At 40.7% G+C, this 24,073-nt stretch overlaps 1 protein-coding gene across 1 annotated transcript in view; it reads left to right on the top strand.

Moving 5' to 3' along the window:
- PGGT1B (protein geranylgeranyltransferase type I subunit beta) overlaps positions 1-776 on the top strand; it is a gene marked incomplete at both ends in the record, with an annotated part of 32,679 nt that extends 31,903 nt beyond the window's left edge. The window contains one exon of the mRNA XM_084252124.1: positions 595-776. Within this exon, the coding sequence (XP_084108250.1) occupies positions 595-776 (182 nt within the window). The remainder of the gene's footprint in view (positions 1-594) is intronic.
- Positions 777-24,073: the final 23,297 nt, after the last annotated feature.

The following is a 24,073-nucleotide window of genomic DNA, read 5'->3' as shown; positions in this document are numbered from 1 at the left end:
TAACCAGATAGAATGTGAGTTTGTTTTTATTGTCAGGTCAGATATTTTTAGAATCACTAACATTAGCCTAATAGCAAAATTAAATATAGCAGAGCATTCCCAAATGGATTATTTTGCTTAAGTTTCTTTCATTTAATGCAGTAGATACTGTATGGATTAGAAACTACCAGATAAAACTTAGGGAGGAGAAAGGTAATGCTGCTTAAACTGAGAGGTGTTTTTTTTATTTTCAAAGGAAAAACAAAATCTTCTGATACAGAGTTAAAGCCCCTTGTTTCTATATTCTGTAGTAACCAAAGGGGGGGAACCCACTAAAGTGAGACAGCTTTTATATTTTTCCTCTTTGCCCTTTAATGACAGAGGTAATAGTAAGTCACCTCTTCTGCTGGAACTGTTTCCCTTTGTGATAAAAACTATCATTTGATTTGGGTCATTTGTTTTTTTAATAATTGACGTTTTGAGATGAGAAAGCAAATATTTCAGATACTGTATTTAGCATTTTTCTAAATTTATTTTTAATGGCGCAATTGGCTGATAGATATATACTGTACAAATACAAGTGCTTATTGTGATGAAAAAATGCCTCATTTTCAGATGCTTTGCATGCATACTTTGGGATCTGTGGCTTGTCGCTAATGGAAGAGAGTGGAATTTGTAAAGTTCATCCTGCCCTGAATGTAAGCACACGAACTTCAGAACGCCTGCAAGATCTCCATCAGAGCTGGAAGACTAAGGACTCTAAATCATGCTCAGAGAATGTCCACATCTCCTCATGACTGACTGTAGATGGTGGGCGGGGGTTGGTAGCATAACTGTAGCTCAAGGTTTAAAAGCCATGTGTAACCAAGTGTGCTCTTTTTTTAAGAGGTAGAGTCTTACAATCAAATCTCACACTGATGTCACTTTGGGATATGGTCTTGAGCCAGTAATCTTTGTACTGGGTTTCAAGGATATCTTTGTTGAAGTTGGAACCACAGTGGACTCTATTGTGGTTCTTTAATGTTTATATTAAATTTCTAAGAAGTTCTTTGAGGCAAATTAACTATGTATGGAGGTTACCTTTTTAAGAGAACTCTTAAGTACAAATTGTATCATATTATAAAATGGACACAAATCTTCAAAACAAGTTTACAGTTCATCATAGCATTGATAATCTTTGGGTGAACACTTAGTGATCATTTAGAACGTTGACTGCTGGTGGTAGAAAATTGCTTTAATGAATTAAGTATCTGGGATTGTCCTTTGAAAATAGATGATCCCATAATTTTTTAAAGAAGAATGATTTATTTTAAGTAAAGTGTGCCAATTAAATTTATGTGGTCTTGTGAATGAAATTAATGTCATGGTAAGAGTTGGTAGGCTTAACTAACACAGTAATTTTTTAAGGGAAGATTGTTTGAAGAGGACTATTATGTAACTGAGGGAAAATCATTTAACTACACGTGATTGTGAATGGGATATTTTTGTGCTACGCAGGTCTTTTATTTAGATGTTGCCTGGGTAAATAACACTTATGTTTGATTTTAATCCCAAATAATTAGTTGCTTTCTTTTTTCTTTCTTTCTGGGGAGAAAACAGTCTTCTCTACAAGGAAAGACATTTAGTGCTTCTGTTTATTTTTCTGAAGTATGTGATATTTTAAATTATATTTGTACTTTTGTACCTGAGTTATTTTTAGTCACTTGCATTTTTTTTTTTAGTTTGTTGCTCCCAATATGTTAGTTGCTCTCATTTCAAACTGATAATTTTATAATTTTTCAAATTAAATAAGTAAAAATTTTAAGTCAAAACAGAACCACTCAAGTAAATTTAATTGTGCCGTTCCATACATGGTCATTTATATTTTTATATTTTCAGATAAATGGGAGAGAAATATATACCATTTAGGTGTTAAGGATGAACTTTCACTTTTCTTTATTCTGTGGACTAGATCATTGTAAAGGAGGTAGTGTAAAACTTCATTAGTAATCCATTTCTCAGTAAATCAGTGACACTCAAAGATACGTTTGCTACTAAAATAGAGAAGGCTATCACCTCACTGAAGGAGCTGGTTGTAAGTAAATAAATGTTGAATTTTTCACTCTATAAATATCAGTATAAAAGCTAAATTACTAGTATCACCATTAGGTGTTATAATATTTCATTATTTTTCCTAAATTGAAGGAAAAAACACCTGTAAACAATGCTCCTTCCCAAAGAAAACCTAAGTAAGTACTTGGGAAAACTATTCATTTATATTTGACATTGCTTAAGTTTATTTTTTGACTTGCTTAAGTTTAAACTTGCATTAGCCAATGTTAACTTTTTTTTTTGTTGGAAGTGAAATCAATCTTCTGAATGGTGGAGAAGAAGTAAGTTTAACATGCTTTCTGTGAATTGTTCCACTTGCTTTGATTTAAATTGTGACAAACTAAGATATCCATATTTCAAACTAAGTCATCTCTTAGACATTGAGAGTTAAAATAGCACATATGGAATGGCTTTAAAACTAAAAATTCCCAGTTGATTTTCCTGAATTGTTGCTAATAATTGACTGGTAAGCAATCAAATTAGTAACCATATTCATAAATAAAAAAGAATTCCAATGTAAAAGTATTTCATAAAACTATTAGAAAATATTTTTAACCCCTTGTTAACTAGCACAGTTATAAATTACCATGTGAGTGTAATTGATAAACTTGTGAGAAACCTTGAAACTTTATGCATCAGTGAATGTTCACATCCCACAGTTGAATACTGACCAAAAAATATCAGGCCAGTGTGAATTTGGAGACACTACTCCTCACTTTCTCTAAATAGTTATTTATAAGAAAAGTACTTATTAGAAAATTATAAGCATAATTTTATATAATATACTTTAATAGTAGAGATATAATGAGAAGGAAAGTATGAAATTCCAGAATCTTGAGTAAGTATTTCCTCTATCTCCACTCACCCCCCTTTTATTTTACTAGATAGGAGAAACGTAGTTTTAAGCATCTGCAGAAAAACAAGGTTAGTCCGGTCATATAGCACAAGTCCACCTATGTAGTGGTTTTAGATTTGACCTGTAATATGTACACATTTCTAAGAGATCATTAAGTAGCTATTTATAAATATTTAAATTCAAATAGAGGTTTTGCTGGTAGTGTCACATAATTTGAAAAGTGCTGGACCTGGTAGTATTTGAAAATCACTTTAGTACAGAGGTGCTCTGGGGTCCAAGGACAAAGGTTCAGGTCCCTGTAATAGACACCAGTTCAGCTCTGTGTGTCTTATACCCTACCTTGCCCAGTGGCAAGATGAGGAAAAGGTAAAATGCAACTCCCAGGTGGTTTGAGGATTAAATAAGATAATACCTTGGCATAGTACCTTAAATATAGTAAGTACCTAATTGTAATTCCTGTCACAACCATTGTAAAATTATTCTTAAACCTTTTCTATAATAGGAAGAGATCTCACAAAGTTTAAACTCAGGAAAGTGAATGGCAGCTGTGTAGATTTTGAATCTCCCCACAAGGTAAGTAGGATAACCACAGACCCTAGGCTAAACTAAATGACAAGGTGTCCCCGTGAACCACAAAATACAACTGAGAACAAACCCCTGACATATTTTCAGCATCTGTGTGGGAGGAAGTGGGAGGAGGCAGCTGCTTGACACCCTTGACAACAGGACTGTCCTTTGCCCTGGTTTCCTCACCTAGTGCAGTGGGCCAGTCCGAGAACAGAAGCTATAAGTGGGAGGCCTTCTACAGGTGCCCATTGGCACATAAGTGTTGTGGCAATAGAATAATATAATAAGGCCCCGTGGTTATGCTTGAGCAGTCTGGGCCCAGTCCTTAGACCTCTTAAAATGAATGAAAGCCCAGCACTGAGGAGAAACTTCTAGAATTAGAATTCAAATTGGGCAGTAAGGTGCAGTAGGACAGAGAGAGTCCAAATGCATGTTGAAGGACACTATCCACAGATACACACATAGTTACATGTAATATTGTAAGTCACATTTAGAAAAGAAAAGGGAGCTTTTGGGCCATTGAGCTAATAAGAAAAGTCATCCTAGATCTTCCCTTCCTCCTAAAAGAACAGGAGAACTTTCATTTCACTAAAAAAGGTAGCTAAGAAGTATTACAGTCAACTCCCATTTAATGTTATAGGAAACTAAGCCAACCAGCTTTCCCATAGTGAAAACATGCCGCAAAGGCATGATTACCTGACTGATGAAGACCTGATTTTTAAAAAATTCTAAAAGCAGGGAATTTATAGTTTTCGAAACTGTTAATAAAAATGTGGTTAGCTGAAAATTAACTAAGTCTTAAAAATGAGGAAAAATAAACTACAAGTGGGAGGGAATTATTAAGAGCAGGTTTGGGGGTGGGAGAGTTAGGGAGACAATCCACTAGCTAAACTATTTGAGAGAAAAGGGAGGAAAGAGTTAAATGACAAGTTTCATAAAATTGTAAGACTACTTTAAATAATGTTTTGTCATTAGGTTTTTTAGAAAAATGCACAATTACCCTAGTAGAAACAAATTCAAAACAAAAATTACTTTAGAAGAAATGAATGATTAAAGGACCCCTTGCCAAAAAAAAACAGTCAGGACCAGATTGCCACTAAATTTTTTTAGATTAAGTAATCCTGGTGTTTTAGCAATTCCCGAGGCCAGATAAAGAATGTTCAAAGTCAAAATGCAAAATAATTCTAAAACTTATGAAATTATTTCATAAAGTAAATGTAATAACATTGTTTCCAAAGTCTGACATAGATTGTACCAAAGAATGTAGTCGTTATTTTAAATATCAAAGCAAAAGATTGACATTAGCAAAAAAGCCAACAGCTCTCAAAAAGTAACAAATCATGACTAAACATGATTTGTTTAGGACTGTACTATTGTATATTAGAATGTAATATTAGACAACCATTAATATTCATCATTACAAGGAGAAAAGTACAATTGTATCCATCCTTGTAGAAAAGGCATGTTAGAATTAAGCACTTATTCATGTTAAATATACTCAGTCAGTATAATTTTGAGTATATATTTGTGACTAATTCATTAATGCTATCCCAGAAACATCATAATGGCAAAAACAAAAGAGGCTTTCCAGCTAAATTCAGGGAGAAGACATAGGCCCACTCACCACTTAACTTTGTGTTGGGGTTTTAGACACGGAAGTTTGACCAAAGAAACAAAAAGAAAAAAAAACCCAGACCTGTGAATTACACACAAGGAGGTGAAACTGGCAGCTCTCCTGCCCACCTGAGGCTATGCAGGTGCCTTTTTCTTTTTTTTTTTTTTTTAAAGATTTATTTATTTATGCATACAAGAGCTGGGGTACAGGCCAGGGGTGTGGGGGGTAAGAGGATTCACCAGAGACAGAGTGGGGAACAGAATAGGCGGATCTACTGAAATACACTGCTGAGGGGAGCAGCGGGTGAGACAGGCGAGGACTGCTGCGCCATGTGGGTTTCCCCTTGGCTGGCCGGGTATCAAACTTGTGCTGCAGAGGCTTCGGGACAGCTTCGTAGGTTGCGTCTTAACCCCTTGCGTCACCAGGGAGGCCCAGGTGCCTCTTTTTCTTTCTCCTTTACCTAATAAACCTATCCTCTAAAAATGTAAAAAAAAAAAAAAAAAAAAGAGATGGAACTATTTGCACAGACTTTTATATTCTAGATATATTTATATCTAGAAAACCACAAAGAATAAGAACTTAGTAAAATAACACTACTACATCTTACACAGAATTATCAGTAGTAGCTTTCACCAGATTAAAAACAAACAAAAGTCCTGATTCCATTTAGATGAAGTTTCAAACAGGTAAAATGTATAGTGTCATAAATCAGTACCCCCTTTCAGGCCCTCCCAAAGATAAGCACTATCATAACCTAAATCACCATTCGTTAGTTTCGTCTGTTTTTGAACTTTAAGCATGTGAAATTGTAACATACACATTATTTTTTAGCCGGCTTCTTTAGGTTAACAAGGACTGGAAATATACGAAGGCGGCTCCTTTGGTGCTGGGAACCTCCTATCTCCTGAGTCAGGTGCTGGTACACAGGTGCATTCACTCTGTGGGTATTTATCAAATTGTACACTTAACAATTTGTGCACTTTTCTGTATGTATAATTACAGTTTAATAAAAATGTTTACTAAAAAGAATAGCAGACTTTATATATATATACATACAAGTCAGTTAGAAGATACACTGGAAGAGAAATTCCTTATGATTGCAAAAAAAAAAAAACCCTATGTAAACTTAAGACTTGTACAAAACTTGTAGGAAGAAAACTTAAGAGAAAAGAAACTCTTGAAATACACTAAGTAGACTTGGAAATAATGATAAGATAACATAAATCTAAACATATTGTCCCCCTTAGGGGCAGGGGAATGCTGTCCCAATAAAAATTACCCTGTTTGTCTTTATTGAGAACATGCCAGAGTGAGTGGGGAGATTGAAAAGAATAGAAGGAATTAGCCCACTGGATATTAAAATATACTCTTAAATCCAAAGGGAAGGAAGAAATAGTCCAGAAATAGACCAAATGTTACTAGAATACAAGAAAGGCAGAATCTCCAATTGCTGAGGTTACCTTTGAAAATAGGTCTTATCAGAATGATTGGTGCTTAATTATACATGTATTTACATACATTTTTTAAAGAATGTATTCTTCACATCACATTGAACCTTTTTTTACTATGAATATTTATATTTCTTAAAATTAAATAGAGACGTCAGTGATAGTGCACCCCCCACCACTGCCCAGTCTGTCCTGGCAGTAATCATCCCTGCAGGTGAATCCTTGAATTCTTTATTACCACTTTCTCTCTCTCCCTCCACACACATACATATTTAAATATCCGTCTTTAAATTTTGTCTTCTCAATTCATACATACACATACAGGTAGATACACATGTGTAAATATACATACAAATATTAGATACTCTTCTGTACTGTAGCTTTTTTCTTTGTAGTAATATATTATGACTACCTTTCAGTGCCCATACTTGCATAGTTTTGTTTTGCATTAGTGTATCATAATTAATCTACCTTTTCAGTTACGAAAATATTGCCTTAAGATTCTTGAACATATATCATTGCCTACTTGTGTGATTTTTTTTAAATAGGAAGATAAGAAATTGCTGGGGCAAAGAGGGTGCATCTTTTACATTCTGATAGCTTTTGCCACATTTTCTGAAAAGGCTGTATGGGTGTATGCTTATACCTTGATCATTAAGATTTTAAATATGATCAGAAAATAATCTAATAAATACCTACTTATAACTCAGAGGTGTGGCACTGGAAAAGACCTGAGTGGCTTAGTTCCTCACCATTACTTTACAAATTGCAAATCTGAGGCCCAAAGATGAAGTAACTCATGCAAGATCTGATACTTTCATACAGATAAAAAATTACATTTAAGTGTATATGCGCCTGTGTATATAAAGGGAGTGGCAATGCTGCATCTGGAATGATCGTTTTCTGTCTCACAACAGGGATATTCTTTTCATGCCACAATGTTTCTTATGGGTGTTTATCACCTCTTTTCACATTTTTACAGGTGTTCATTTCCAAAATTTTTTATTAAAGTTCTGTAAGGTGGTCAGGGACAGTGTGCATGGGGTTTCCTGAATTGACTGACAGTGCACTGCTGCTGTGGAGATTAGTCATCAGGGAAGGTGGGCCTCTCAATAGTTTGTTCTCAGCTTCTTGTCATTCTAAATATTTCTTTTTTTATTTAAATTTTATTTTTTATATTCCCCATACAATTACAACCCCCTTATTTTGACCCCAAGCCCTCCTTTCCCCGCCCCCCACCCCCCATAGAGTGTCTCTGGTTCATAGTTATTTGTCGATTTTGATATTTTCTTTCTTATAGTTATTCTTTTTCCTGCTCCCTTATTTAAGTTTTCTAGATTCCTGCTATGAGTGAGACCATCCGGTATTTTTCTTTTTCTTTCTGGCTTATTTCGCTGAGCATGATCCCTTCCAGCTCCATCCATGTTGCTGCAAACTGCATGTGTTTATCTTTTTTGAATGCTGTGTAATATTCCATGGTATATATGTACCACATCTTCTTGATCCAGTCATCTATTTTGGGGTCTTTGGATTGTTTCCAAAGCTTAGCTATTGTAAATAGTGCTGCTATATACATAGGGGTGCAGGTGCCCTTTGGAATTACTGTTACTGTGTCATTTGCGTAAATATCTAGGAGTGGAATTACTGGGTCATATGGAAGCTCTATGTTTAGTAGGTCAAGAAATCTCCACACAAGAAAAAGGAACTCTCTGCACTGTTGGGGGGAGTGCAAACTGGTCCAAATACTATGGAGAGCTGTGTGGAGATTTCTGGACCTACTAAACATAGAGCTTCCATATGATCCAGCAATTCCACTCCTAGGTATTTACCCAAAGGACACAGAAACATCAATTCCAAAGAGCACCTGCACCTCTATGTTTATAGCAGCACTATTTACAATAGCTAAGCTTTGGAAACAACCCAGAGGCTCAAAAATAGATGACTGGATCAAGAAGATGTGGTACATATATACCATGGAATATTACACAGCATTCAAAAAAGATAAACACATGCAGTTTGCAGCAACATGGATGGAGCTGGAAGGGATCATGCTCAGCGAAATAAGCCAGAAAGAAAAAGAAAAATACCGGATGGTCTCACTCATAGCAGGAATCTAGAAAACCTAAATAAGGGACCAGGAAAATGAATAACTATAAGAAAGTGAAAATCAAAATCGACAAATAACTATGAACCAGAGACACTCTATGGGGGGTGGGGGGCGGGGAAAGGAGGGCTTGGGGTCAAAATAAGGGGGTTGTAATTGTATGGGGAATATAAAAATAAAATTTAAATTAAAAAAAGACATAATCTCTCCATTGCAGATATGTAGAAGAAATCTACAGAATAAAAATGAAAATGACAGAAGAAAAAAAAAAAAGAAGAAATCTCCACACAGCTTTCCATAGTGGTTGGACCAGTTTGCACTCCCACCAACAGTGCAGGAGATCATCTTCATTCTAAATATTTCAAAAGAAAAAGTTCTTAGAAGTATATGAGGGTATACGAAAGACATAAAATTCACTGGAGACACTGAGCTTAGACTCATTGCCAATTTTCCTCTCATTTAATCCTAGATGAGAAGTCAGGGAGTTTGGTAGAGCTTTATGAAGTCTCTAAGGAGTGAAGGAAAACAATTTGATAAAGTGTGCTAAGTAGCTTGCTAGATTGTTAATGGATTTCATCTTGCCATTTGAATTTCATCGATTGAACATCACCCTAGAATATGCACAAATGGTTTTCCATAACACATTATTTTCTTCTGCTATAGAACATGTCATAGGAAATTAGTAGTTAAATTATAGAAATATGCATGTAAGAAGAATTAATTGTTCAGGCAGTAGCACTTATAACTTGATAGTTATTTTAATATTTCTCTTATTAGGGTTCTTTCCAACTCAGCATTGCTTCGAACATCAAACATTTTTTTTTGGGGGGGTGGATAGAAGGAAATTTTGTAATTAAAGAATATATGCTTTAAAATTATGGGCAGTAACTTTCAAATTGCCACCCAAAGACAGTGTAGCTATATATAAACTCACAAATGGGGTATTAAGTACCTGTTTCTGCATATCCTCTGTGACACTGGATGTTTGTAATCTTACTTTCTCCACTGTGAGGAGTAAGGTGGTATTCCCTTTTTGGTAAACAATCCCTAGAAAACAAGTCCTGCTAGGTTTATGGGGAGTGTTATTCCTTCTATGGTCTGAGAATGACATTAGAACAATGTCTTTCCACTAATACAGGATTTACAGCAGCAGTTTTCAAAGTGTGGTCTGCAGACTAGCCTTGGCATCACCTGAGAACTTACCAGAAATGTAAATTCTTTCTAATAATTTGGGGATGTCAGGATGGGATCAATGTATTTTGTATCTGGAATAGATGTGAATTTGGGGGTGCAAAGGACAGACTGTACTGGGTTGAATGGTGTCAAAAACCCCATGCCCACCAGAACCTCAGAGAGACAGGAAAGAAGGCCATGTGAAGACAGGCAGAGACTGGAGTTCCACAGCTAGCAGGTAAGAAACGCCAGTGTTGCTGGCCACCACCGGAGCTCGGAGAGAGGCATGGGACTGTTCTCCCTTAGAGCATCCAGAAGGGGCTAGTTCTGCCGACACCTTGATCTTGGACTTCTCCAGAACTGTGAGATTATAAATTTCTGTTTTTTAATTTGCTCAGTTTATGGTAATTTGTTACATCAGGCTTAGGGAAAAACTAACACCATAGGTGTTCAAGTGTCGATGGGTATGTCTTCACTACACTTTAAAAATACGTCTTTAAAAAAAAGATGGACAGATATGTATGCCTTTTGTTGGATAGCTGGGTCACAAACAATGTCTTTCTGCCACTTAGCTCTTCACTTTGTCTACGATACCCTTGATGTATGTAATTTTAACTTAAAGGGTATAACCCATTTCCTTCAACTCGTATGCAAGTTATTTGGTCCAGCCTTAGCCCTGGTGAAGCTGAAATTGAGAAGGGGCCAGACATCTATGTTAACAGGTCCTCCCAGGTGGCTCTGATGCACTCTCAAATTTGAGAGCTGATCACTTAGAAAAGGCAGCTTTAAAGTTTTAAAAAAGATGGGAGATTTAGTTAGATACAACATTGTGATCTTTACTCCCTAGCTGGAAAAGCTAATAGGAACTTAGCCTTTGGTAGTAGGGTTGGAAATATACTTAATGCTCAGAGAGGCAAAGAAAATAGAACATGATCTTCTCAAACGGTCTCCTTCTTTGCCTGTATCTTTGCATATCAAGGGCAGCGGAAGCTCGAGCGCAAGGCCGTTTATTTTGCTCCCCAACTATCTCTTCTGTTTCTGCCTCCTGCTCCTTGCTGTCTGTTGTATTTGACTCCTGGTGGCAGCAGTGAGTCTGTCACAGGTTGCTGCTCTCACCTGGGCCCTGGTCTAATGCCTACAGAGGTGCCTGCTGGCCCGGACCATTTGCCTCTGATTGCACAGTCCCAGCCCTGAGGTCTTGTGCTCCAACCCCACACCTCCGCTGGTGAGTGCAGCTTTAGTGACTCCTGTTCTGCAGCCTCCACACTCTTCGGTGTCAGAACTCCCAAGGCTTCATGCCCAGAGTACTGTCTATACTCCATGTGTTCAGTGCCTCCCTGCCATGCAGTACACCCAGGTCCCCTGGTGGGTAGCTGTGCGAAGGTCTCCTGGACCTGTAGCTTCTCAGCTCCCCTGGTCATGCAGGGCCACCCCACATACCCCATGTCTAAAAATTTAAGAATTATAAATTAGGGGCCTCCCTGGTGGCGCAAGGGCTTAAGCACCACACTATGAACAATCCACAGCCTTTGCAGCACGAGTTCGATCCTCAGCTGGCCAGGGAGCAACCCACATGGCGGGACAGACCTCTCCTGCCGCCCGCTGCTCCCCTCAGCAGTGTATTTCGTCAGTCTGCCTGTTCCGCTCCCTACTCTGTCTCTGGTGAATTCTCTCACCGCTCCCCCACCCACTGCACCTCTAGCCTGTACCCAGCTCTTGTATGCATAAATAAATAAATCTTTTAAAAAAAGAATTATAAATCAAATTAGAAAACTGTATTTTCCCTCCTAGACAAACAGAATGACAGATCTGGGAAAAATGGCAAGTCATTATGAATAGCACACATCTGCCATAATTGATGTCCACGCCACACAGGCCCTGAGATGGCCATGGCAGTGACTGGTGTGGCTCAGTGACAAAGGAAAATGATGTCTCCCTGACTGGCTGGCTTGCCAGCCCTGGCTCCCCGCAATCATGGGAAAGCCCCAGCATAAGCCTCCCCTTATCTTCTCAGAGGGATTGTAGGGGTAGTCCTGTGATTCACCCCTGCTTCATCTGTCCTACATGCACCCCTCCCCCCAAAGTCCATCTTTACTCACACAGTCTGTCAGGAATCCTTAGATCACAGCTGTGCTCAACCCCCTACCTCACCTCAAAGGAACCTGAGGCTGGAGGCGGGGTTCAGGTTTGGAAACCTTGGTCTCTTCAGGGTTCCCAGCCCACAGCCTCCTGCCCTCGTGGTCCTCCACAACCGGGAGCTGCCTGAGGCTTGCAACCAGCCCCCTGTCTCCTCCCCTTTCCCCAAACAGCTGTTCCTTCGCACCTGGAACTTGGGGTACAGAACTTGGCAGCACAGCCCAAAAAGGAACCAACGAGGAGGAAGCTGACACAGACCCTGCAGGTGGGCTCAGGCAGGAATCCTGGGATCCCTGCTGCAGAGTCTACAAGGAGCCCTGCCAATTCCTCTCTTGAGGGGAGCAGTGGAATCTGGTCCACGAAGTGCAGGGTCCCTCTTGGCCAGCTGAGGCAGCCTGCAGTGTCTCTGTTCTCAGTCTCCCCCGTGCCCGCCTGGCCGCTGCTAGGGGTGCTGCACGTTACCGCTCTGCTCCACGCTTTGCCCAGTCTCGGAAGCGATGCCATTTCTCTCCTGCTTGTGGCCATTTCTCTCCTGCTTCATTTCCTGAGTTCTCGTCACCACTGACTTGACATGTCAGGTGGAATTTAAGAAATACAGGAAATTCCTTCTCAAATGCTGAAACCTGACTTGATTCTTGTTTCACTGCAGACTCATAATCTACACATTTTCCCTCCTTTTCTCACAGCTCTGATTTCCTAAACCCTTAAGGGTAACTGCTCCCCCCCTCCCCCACAATAAGAAATGCAAAGGCAAATAACACATTAAAAAAGTTCAAAGTTCGCTTTCCTGCCACAAATTTTAACAGCCAGGGCAGTGACGAGGAAGAAGGTGGTGTCTGCCCTGCGCTCTTGGCCAGGACGGCCCTGCGGGCTGCAGACCACACACAAAGACCCCAGGTGTGAAGATGGGGCTTTCCGGTGGGACAAGAAATGTCCCCTTTGTCATAGTCAGGGCATGAAGGGCTGTGGTGTGGAAGAGGGTTGCGATTCAGTGGCAGCTGCAGAGTTTCTGTCTGAGTGTGAGGGCGGCTATAGTAAGAAGGTGCACGTCAGTGGACCTGCCTTGCAGTGATGTGTGTGTCTTCACGTTCTCTTTACTGTACATTTCTGCAGTGGTCTTTAAGATTACAGGTTAGTCTTAATGTATGCCCTTGGAGAGCCATACTTTGGCTCTATTGGTAACTCGACTGATGGAAGCTTAGCCTGCACAGCAAAAAATATTTGCCGAATGATGGAATTAATAAATGCCTTGCTATGTAGAAACATTTTGCACTTTGCACCACCAGAGCTGCAACAGGCTGGGATGGTTGCCTGCTCTGGAGAAGGTGAGGCATAGCGGAAAGCAGGGATGGATGACCACTTTCAGATGACAGGTTGTCACTCAGGCATGAAAAAAGACCCATTTCTCTAAGATGTAAGCATTTAGTGCCTCTGGTGAACAACCCTCGTTTTCAGAGTAAACAAATCATCCTAGGTGACGAGGAAAAGTTCCCTTTTAAAAAATTCTAATTTCATAAATGAAGAAGGGAGAAATAACTATTTTGCAAATGCGGATTCTAGGCAACAATCATTGGTGGATAGTGCAGCCACCAAGAGGGAAGTTGATGGAGAATATTCCATCACCGGAATCCACCGTCCAATGCCAATGCCTCTAACACTGGAACTATGAGATGTGAGGGCCTCTTAATCTAAGGCCCTGTACCATCTATAAAGTATCCTTGCCAGAAAAGAAGACTGAAGCTAATCAATCTGCTAGATCTCACGGGAAATGGGAACAGATGTGACCCAAGAGGAAGCAGTCAGCCCTGGCAGACAAATCTGGCTTCTCCAACCAGTGAACAGCGTAAAAAATGGAGGGGACAGAGCAGGTGGATGTTCTAGATTGAAAGAAATTTAAGAAGCAGAACCATTCAACATGGGCTTTGAACAAATTAACTTTTGAAAGACATGTGTGAGATGACTAAGGAAATTTAATGAAAAACTGGAAATTTAGTATTGAGTTATTTTTTATCTTGTGATAATGGTTTGTGTTATATATAAATTTTTTCTCATGTTATTCATAATTTGAATTGACAAATTCAGAGCTGTGCTTTATTTTACAAGACTATAATGGAACTTGCTTCTGAAGCTTTTTATTCAGAAGGTTCTAGACAGGAGTTTGTTTTTTTTTTTTTTTTTTAAGCACCACAAGTAATTGTAATCATTAAACAGGTTTAGGAGTCACTATCTTAAATAACTCAGAAGTTCCTTTCTAACACGGAGAGAATGTGGGCTAAAGGTAACTTCCCCCACTATGTCCCTTAAATAGTAGTAGGGAGCAGTGTCTTTAAGAGGCGGTTGGGTTTCTAACAAAGCTATCATTGTCCTGGGAGGGTCATCAGTAGTGGGTAACCAGAAGATTTAGAAAAAGAACTAAGGGGCCCAAGCCCTCTGATTTCCTGCTTCAAGCCTACCTGGATGAGTCTACAGCCAGCACAGATGAGGGAAGATGTTTTTACTGAAAACCTGCAAGAACCAACAGCAGGCATGTGCTAACATTACTTTATGTCCAAGTGAGGCCATAGAGCTCATTCCTAAGAGGTTTCACTTAAGTCATAAGAGATTGCAAACTGAGTAGTTACTGTTGAATGTTTAATAGTCACGTATTTATGGAAGAAAGAACACATCTTCTTTGCTTATAAATATAACACAAAACAAAGCAATCCAGCAAATGTCAATAGTCAATATCGCATTTATTTGGAATATGCTTTGCCCCAGACTTCTACCACAGGGAGGTTTTGGGGGGAGAGAGAGGAGGGAGTGGGCATCAGTGAAAGCTGTCTGCCTGTGTTAAAAACAAATGTCTTAATTGTCTTGTGTTAAAAACAAATCTCCAGTTCCTTTTTATTTTTTAGTGTTACATCTCACTGCAGTCATACTCGCTACTGTCTGACGAGAGGGCAGAAACCGTCCATTGGAAAGACAATTGAAAAAAATTGACAGATGGCAAATTTTTTATTTCAAAGATTTATTCCCAGACTAACAGCCTCTAGGTAATTTAGTGACCTGGGTTTAAACTTCAGCAGGCCTAAAGGCGTTCCTCATTTCCTCTCAACACACAGTCCTAGAAGAGCTTGAAGGCTAGATGTCCTGGAGGGAGGCCCTTGTCACTGCTCACACCAGCAGAACCACAGGTGAAAGGCAAAGCTCACCAGCACCTATCAGACTTCTCAGACTTCAAGACAGCTGTCTTTTCTTCCACCCCTCTCCCCCAAAAGGTGAGTGATCATATCAGAAAAAATTTTAACAGGACAAAAGGGGTTTTGCAAGAAGAGCTCACACCCACACCTCACCTTCCATCCCCCAGTTCTCTGCAGAGGTGATAGGTGTGAGCAGTTTCCTTTCTAGAAATGGGCCTGCAGGTACAATCGTGTGCATGTTTTTCACACGCACACACGTGAACCAAAGACAGCTGATTCCACAGAAATTAGCATTTCATTCATTTGACATACCCTAGCATTTTCCTGTTCTGGATATCTGTCACAGAGTTTAGGGGAAATGGCCAACTTGATCATATTTGTTAGATCTGGAGAAAAGACTAAGGAATACCTTAACCAAATTCAGTGTTAAACAGTAACAACTGGGAAGTCATAGAGCAACATGTTTGCTTCCGACTCCTTCCCTGCCACATTTCTCTCTGAGCCCAATCAATTTGGGCTGCTACAGAAACACCACCTGCTGATGTGGACTGGGCCCACTGCAGAGGTGAACTAGAGCTGAGATTTCCACTTTCAGACCCTTAATGCTTGAGGAGACAAGGCCTCGGGCTGTGACAACCACCAGTATGCACTGCTCTGGGGTAACTGGGCCACTTGTTAGGACTCTGGTTTCTTAGCAGTAAGTATGGTTCTGACAGCACAGACTATTTGGTCTGGCACTACTTTCGTACCTTCTTCACATCATAGAACATGGTATGTTCTAGAAAAATGGTATTTGTAGGGCACCTTCCAGAAACCCAGGTGACAGCTTATGGGCAAAATCCACCACCATCTTGGAGGCTCTGTCAGCTCAGGTCCCCTCCACACCCTCCTCTCAAAGAGCTGGCGGGACCATTCTTGGCACACAGGGAATCCACTCAGATGCTAAAATTTTTATTCCTCCTACCTAAGGGAGGCCTGCAGGCAGCTTGGTTGAGCAGCAGCATCCAGAGCCCATTAGGAAAGCTGACACTCCCACCCATCCAGTCGTCTACATTTTAAGGAGCAACCAAAGCAAGTTTGTGGACGCTGAAGTTGGAGAAGTGTTGGTTCACAGGGCAACGTCTGCCTCCTCGGTGTGCTGGGTAAGGTCCTGGTGTGTTCCACCCCTGCCACCACCATTCTAGCCTCACCTTGGGTCATCTCCTCACCCCACCTGTCGTGGTGAAGCATCAGTGTTACTGAAGCTGTCTCCCCATGCCACAGGCTGGCTCTAAGCCTGGAGTGCCCATCACTGGCCCTTCCTCCTTTTACTGTCCACTGAAACCTGCCCTTGCTGAGCTAGGCAGAGCTAGCAGAGCTAGGCCCACAGTCAAGTCTTCCTTCCTATTGCTCCCGGGTTCTGACGGTGCCTATGTGTTGGCCGCAGCCACAGGGGACAGTCATCATCTGTTTACTGTGGGCCTCCTGAGCACGCTGTGCTCTTGGCATCAGCAGCTTTGGTTCATGCATCTTTGAATTACTAGGTGCTATCACAGCACATGGTACATGTGAAATCCCTGCTTATTGGATACATCAATCAGGGAATCTTGATGGCTGATTCTGCCAGAGAGCTAGACCTCTAAAAACAGTAGTGTTATGTGGTGTTTGTAAATTATTTTGAAATAATGCTGTTGCTATTCCTCTGATTTGTGGCCAGTTTCATAAAGACAGGATAGCATATAATCCCATTTCTTATCCCACAGGCCAGATGTAAAATAATGGGCTATCTTTTCAAGATTTAATGTATTTTAACTGTAATAGCTATTGCAAAGAAAAATTAAATCATATCAGAATAAATTATAGATGGACACCATCTTCAGATATGACCTGTCTACAAACTAAATCATTGTTCAGTGCTTGATTTTCAAAATGGCAAGAATAAATGTTGATTATTCACTGTCTTTGCCTGAAAAGTACTAAGAAATCCTATACCTAGCTGGTCTATATCTATTTCAAAAATTGCATTCATGTATTGTATGACTTTTTCTTCCTCGTTGTAAACACACTCCACACTCATCCTCAGCCAGCCTTCAGCACATTGTTTTTCAAATCCCCATCTGGATGCTGGGCCAGTCCACTGTGGTAGGGGGCTCATGGAAGGAAGATGTTCTAAAAGACTAACTTCCCCTGGTGGCTGAAGGACATAACTTGCCACACCAGCTGCTGAATAAAGCTAAGCAGATATGGTTTCTTTCCTCTTAGGACTTCAGGAAAGTGAGTATATTTATTTTTTTTCTTTTTTATGTGCACACCCCTTAATCCTCTTTCCCTTCTGTTAATCATTAATTTGGACTTACAGTCTAAGAGTATTTTTGTTTTATTTAGTTCATACATTTGTTTTGTTTCTTTATGTACTGTACATGAATGTAACAATATGGTGTTTGTCTTTTTCTTTTTCTTTTTTTTTTTAGAAAGAATATTTATTTTTTTAAATAATAAATTTTATTTTTATATTCCCCATACAATTGCAACCCCCCCATTCTGACCCCAATCTCTCCCCTCCCGCCCCCCATCCCCCAAAAAGTGTCTCTGGTTCATAGTTTTTTGTTGATTTTGATTTTCACAGGAAAGTGAGTTTAAAGCGAAGAATTTTAATGCTTAGGCCAAGATCTTGGCACCTGTGTTTGAGAGAACCTCCTAGAAAGTGCAGCGGTGCGGTGACAGTGCAGACTCCAAGCAGACAGAAGAGGCCCCAACCGTGGGCTGCTCATATGCCTCAGTAAACATGGGAAGGGAGCAAGAAATTACAAAATATACAGAATAAAACACAGCACAAGAAATGACTGGTAACTTCCAGTTCTGAACACTGCTTCTCTAATATAAAGAGTTATTCGAAAAGAAAGAAATCACAATTGGGCTTTTCACAGTGCCTCAAACTGAGGCCTAGAGGCCTAAAGAGTTAGCAGAGCTCCTTAAGTTTCCCACAAGGAGGAATGGCCAGAGAGTATCTTTCTGGTCTGGTTCACATCTTTTCTTTTTAAAGATTACTTATTTATACAAGAGCTGGGGTATAGGCCAGATGTGCAGGAGGGTGAGAGGATCCACCAGAGACAGAGTGGGGAACAGAACAGGCAGATCTACTGAAGTACACGCTGAGGGGAGGAGCGGCTGAGATAGGAGAAGTCTGCTGCGCCATGTGGGCATCTCCCCAGCCGGCCAGGATCGAACCTGCACTACAGAGGCTGCAGACAGGTTCACAGTGCTGTGCCCAACCTCCTGCGCCACCAGGGGAGGCCCCAGTTCACATCTTAAGGGAGAAGTGCCCAGTCTTACATCAAAAACTGTAAGAAAATACCATTAATCTCCATTGTCCTGACCAGCTAATCGGTCATTAAAAGCAAAAAGAGAAACCTCGAGGCTGTTAGATACACTCTTCTAGGAGTGCCAACATATTCCATAGACCAGGAAATCCTGCACTTGTCTCCCTTCTCCGTTCATGTCTCGGAGACACAGGTGTAAGCCCAGCTATTGAACTGTGATTTTCCTATTTGTTTTTTTATCAAAGCTCCTTCATGTTCCTCCAGGAATTGGGCCATTGAGCGTAGGATTTACGTCCTGCCAGAAAAACGGGCTTTAGTGCACAGGTGCCACTGCCTTCCCAAGTGAGCCCTTCCAGAGTGCCCTTGGGGCTCTCTGAGATCCAGTGGGCAGAGCCCTGCAGAGCCCAGACACATGTTGTCCCATAACCCGACTCACCTGTCCTACAGGTCTTTGCCTAGGGCTGAAGAGCAACTTCCTGTCTGGAGATGCCTTTCCTCCAGCTCCCTCAAGCCCTTCACACATCTGCCCAGGCACAGAGCTGCTTGAGCTGAAATGACCTACCCATCCAGCTGTCTCTCCACCCACACCACATGGCCTTGAGCATGGAGCTGAAACTTCCTCAGTTACAGTTGTCTTGGTGCTTGGTGTGCTTCTAAGGTGCTAGTCAACGTTTGTTGAATTGACTAGAATTGAATTCATCTATATCATTTCCCATCCATCCTGCAACGACTCTGGGAAAAGCAAACCAACAGGGCTCCCCACCCAGCTCTGCCCCTATCCTGGTGACCTTTGGCAAGCCATTGCCTGCCAGCCCCCATGGCTGCACAACGCCTGCATCATAAAATGTGCCATTGCAACAGCAGAGGCAATAAAGTATGGCAGGACTGGACTAGAATTGCCTGTGTTCGTGTAGCAAATTTTTTTCTTTTAGAAGTTTTTGATTTATAGAAAAATTGAAATGATAGCATAGAGAGCTCCCAAATATTCTGCACCCACTGCCCTCTCCCATTATTAATACCTTACATGAGTATAGTCTGTTCACTTCAGCTAATTAGCCAATATTAATGCATTATTATTAACTACATTCAGATTTCCTTAGATTTTACCTGGTGTAATTTTCTGCTCCAGATGCCATCCAGGTTTCCACAACATATTTAGTTCTCCTGTCCCCTCTTGTCTGTGACAGCTTCTTTGGCTTTCTTTATCCTTGGTGATATCACAGTTTTGAGATGTGATCAGCTACTTGTTGTCTGTCAGTTGGGATTTGTCTGATGTTTTCTTCTTTATGTTGTTTGTTTCATGTCTTCCTCTTGTTATACTGGGATTATAGGTTTTGGGTAAAGATTACAGAAGTAAAGTGCATTTTTATGCTTTCTACTTTTAAAAAATCCTATGTCAACCCTCTCCCTACCCCCACCATGTTTTTCCATCAATAGTACCTGTTAGGATGAAGGAAATGAGACTTTATTCTAGTGTGCATCCTAGGAAGCCGTTCTCACCCACATTGGATGTCACTGGCAGGAATGGACTCAGAAAACAATTTCCTTGGAGAAGGGCCGCAGAGGCACAGAGAGAGAGGGCTGAGGGAAACCCATGGCAACAGGCCTTTGGCATGGAAAACAGAACTTCTTGATAGTTGACCTGATAGAAACACTGCCTGGGGGCTTTTATAAGCCTCTGTGAGAATGAAAGTTTGGAATGCAGACTAACCAGTGATAAAATGGGACTTTTTTTTGAGGTACCTGGTTGAAAGAAACACTTCCACAAGCTTCACAGTGCTTGAGGCTTACAGAGTAAAGGCAGAAAGTAGAAATCTCATAAATGTGGCAGATGTGGGGCACTCTCCTGGCTCTGCCACTTCCTTTCCTGGTGACTTCGGGCAAGTTACTCACCGTGTCTCAGGCAGACCATCTCCGAAGGCTGGATATAATCCTATGTGCCTTGTAGAGTTTGGGTGTCAAATGAGATGAGTAAGTTAATAGTGCCTGACCCATAGTGAGCACCCAATACATATTAAATGTCATCACCATCATCATCATTATTATATTAAGATTGGAGTGGATGTCATTTGGAAGGCATCCTAAAGTTAAAACCTTAGGGCTTAGAAGACTTCTAAATAAACAAGCCGAAAAAGATTTCAGACTCCTGGAAAAGATTCAGAAAATCTATCTGTAAAAAAGAGACCTACTTACAACCCATATGCACCTGCTTCAGGTGGCAAACACAGATGCTTGGAACTTACCAGGAGCTTGGCCGAGTTAATCTTTTCCTCATGGTCTTCTTCCACATGTTTGAACTTGGAATCATATTCAGAGGGCAATTAAGCAGGGCTGAGTATAATGCACTGTCTGGGCCCATGAAGTGGAACCAAGCCAACGAGCCCTGATTGGAACAGTCATCCTGGACTCCAGCCACCGAGCCAGAAGGCTAATGAGCTGCCAGTGCAAACCAGCTTGAACATTCACCCACATCTCAGAGCTCTGGTAAGGATTAGAGGAACTCAGGTATATGAGAATGATTCTTCATCTGTAAAGTGTTTTTAATTGAGGGCTCTCTGTGTTCAGTTCAGCTTGTTGACCTCAAACAAAAAGCACTATTGCAGCAACAAAAGGGGTTTATTGGAAAACAACCAAGAAGCACTTTGGAAAGTGCAGTCTCATGGAGACACACATATAATTGCCAAGAACCAACGCTGTGATTTAGCTATCGGAGGGGCTGATCTAGCCTTTGCTCCATAAAGAGGACCTCCTTTTTCCTTCTTCTGGGACAGGGAAGCAATATCACTTCCTGTTTAGACACAAGGCATGTTGGGCCCTGTAGTTTGCTGACTGTGCTTGTGTGGGAACTCTTCTGGCCTCCCAACCTCATTTAAACAGGGTTTCAGTAAATTAATTTTCACAAGCTCTTTGCCCAGGTCTCTGCCTTGGAAGAGTAAGGCAAGACATCAAAGTAACGCTTTCTTTTCTTGCATACCCCCTTCCTTTCACATTTATACTCCAGGTATCACATTATAGATGGTGCAAGTGAATAATAGTAACAGAGAAGATTAATTGCTCTGGGGGGTGATGAGGGGGAGGTCTGTTCTGGTTATAGTTTGAAACTCTTTAAGCTTCTTGGCTCATTTAATCCTTATGATAACTCTGAGCCAACAGTAGTACAATGTGCCCATTTTTACAGATGAGTGCTGAAACAGAGAAGGTAAATGGATTGATAAAGGTCAAGTAGCTATGAGTCAGGCTGTGGCAATTGGGACTAGGTTTGCTTGCATTTAATAGAAAACCTTGATAACAGGACTAAACAAGTTAATTTTCTCTAGAGTAAAAGCAGGTGGGAGGCAGTCCTTAGAAGCAGCCCCCACCTTCATGGGCTCAGCCCTCTACTCCAGTCATCTCAGTGCAGGTTCTTCTCAAGATCCAAGTGGGAACTGCAACGCCAGGCATCAGAGCTGTGTTTCACTTAAAGAGAAGGAGAGAACACAGAAGGACTTGCCTGGAAGCCACCTATTAACTTCCATTGACGTCTCACTGCCCCCTGCAAAGAAGGTTGGGAAATGTGTTTTGCTTTTTTTTTTTAATTAATCAATTTATACAGGCACTGGGTACAGTCAGAAGTGCGGGAGGGTGAGAGGATTCACCAGAGACAGAGCGGGGAGCAGAACAGGCAGACTGATGAAGTACACTGCTGAGGGGAGCAGTAGGCGTGGCAGGAGAGGTCTGCGCGCCATGTGGGACCCTCGCTGGTGGCCAGGGATCGAACCGGTGCTGCAGAGGCTGCGGGCAGCTTTGCAGCCCAGAGCTCAACTGCTGCGCCACCGGGGAGGCCCTGTTTTTGTTTTTGTTTTTGTTTTTTTTAAGTTGAGCACAGTTCTCAAGTCTCTATAACAAAGTAGGGGGAGAAGATTGATTTTGGGCCCATGCATCATAAAATAGCTAGAACTAGAACTGTGGTGTGCTTGGCAGGTGAAGAGAGTCTATATTACTCTGGTGGTGGGCTACAGGCTCTTTAGTGGTGGGTGCACTGTGGTAATAATAACACCTGAAGGGGGGATCCTATACTCCCAAATTATAAGTAATGATATTGACCAACATTACCCCAATTAATATATATAATATATATAAAATATATATAGAGAGAAAGAGGCTGTATTACTGTTTATAATTTCTATTTGTAGTAAATCACTTGGAAAATACAAGGTAGTGTATGTGATTTTTAAAAGTTAGAACTCTGCTGAGATTTCCAGTGTTTCCTTAGCCACAATTGAGAGTGATATTTGATCAGATTCTGTGTGACTTCATAGTATTTAAATGGTTACTTTAGGGCCTCCCTGGTGTCCTAGGGGTTAAGTCTGAGAACTAGCACACTATCACTGCTGTGGCTGAGTTCAGTCCCAGCCAGGGAGCTGACCCACATGCTGAGACAGACCTCTCCTGTCAGGCCCGCTGCTCCCCTCAGCAGTGTATTTTAGTCAGTCTGCCTGTTCTGTTCCCCACTCTATCTCTGGTGACTCCTCTCACGCCCACCCCCACCTCCTGCACTTCTGGCCTACATCCAGTTATACGCAAAAATAAATAAATAAAATGGTTATTTTAGACTCTTAAGAGCATAAGCAAGACAGAAGTAGCATTTAGATAGAATAATTTTATTTTCTAAATTTTTAATCTGATGGCTTTTTTCTCCCACAAGACATTGCTCTCAAATTTCCTTCCAAAACACAAAAGTCCAATATTAAAGCTTTCATGTGGCTTTTAAGGAAAGGAAGGAAATGATTATTAGAATTAGATGTTTAAAGAATTCTTAAATGGATTATATTCTGCTTGATCATGGTTAAAACCTGACTTTTCACATTTGTTTCTTCATTTGTGAAGTAGATTTTTCATTCATTCATTGAATGAACACTTGTGGGCTTAGTAGATGTTGAATGCTTTATATGTGATCGTCATTTTGTTTCATTCTTAGCAGATATAACAAGTTATTTAACATTTGTTACCTGGGGAGTACTTTTATAGTTAGGTGGCAAATACTTATTTTCATGTAGGTAAACCAAATTTGTTACATTAAAAAAAGAAACTTAAAACTCCTTTTGAAATCATGCCATAAAAATATATATTACACATAGCAAAACCTGTCATGAATCTTTATGCAAAATAAGAGTAGTGGAAGATAAATTTCACCAATTTTCCTTTTGAAGAATAAACAACATAGGGGGGCCTCCCTGGTGGCCCAAGGAGTTAAGACGCAACCTATGAAGCTATCTGCAGCCACTGAGGTACAAGTTTAATCCCCAACCAGGGAGCACCCCACAGGGCACAGCAGACCTCTCCTGTCTCACCTGCTGCTCCTCCTCAGCAGTGTATTTCAGTCAGTCTGCCTGATCTGGTCCCCACTCTGTCTATGGTGAATCATCTTACCCACCCCCTTCGCCCATACCTCTGGCCTACACCCCACTTCTTGTATGCATAAATAAATAAAAAAATCTTTTTAAAAATACAATAAACAACATACTGTGAAATGCCTTTGTGAAATACAGTGCTCTCCCCTGGCAAACTAATGTAACTCTAAAATAGATATATTTGCAGAAAATATTCCTCTCATTTATATTAATGTAGCCATATTGCTTCTCTAAGG

Source organism: Talpa europaea (assembly GCF_964194135.1).
Source record: "Talpa europaea genome assembly, chromosome: 13".
Taxonomy (NCBI): Eukaryota; Metazoa; Chordata; class Mammalia; order Eulipotyphla; family Talpidae; genus Talpa; species Talpa europaea.
Note: the sequence above shows the minus strand (reverse complement) of the source record. Positions and strands in the feature narration are given on the sequence as shown.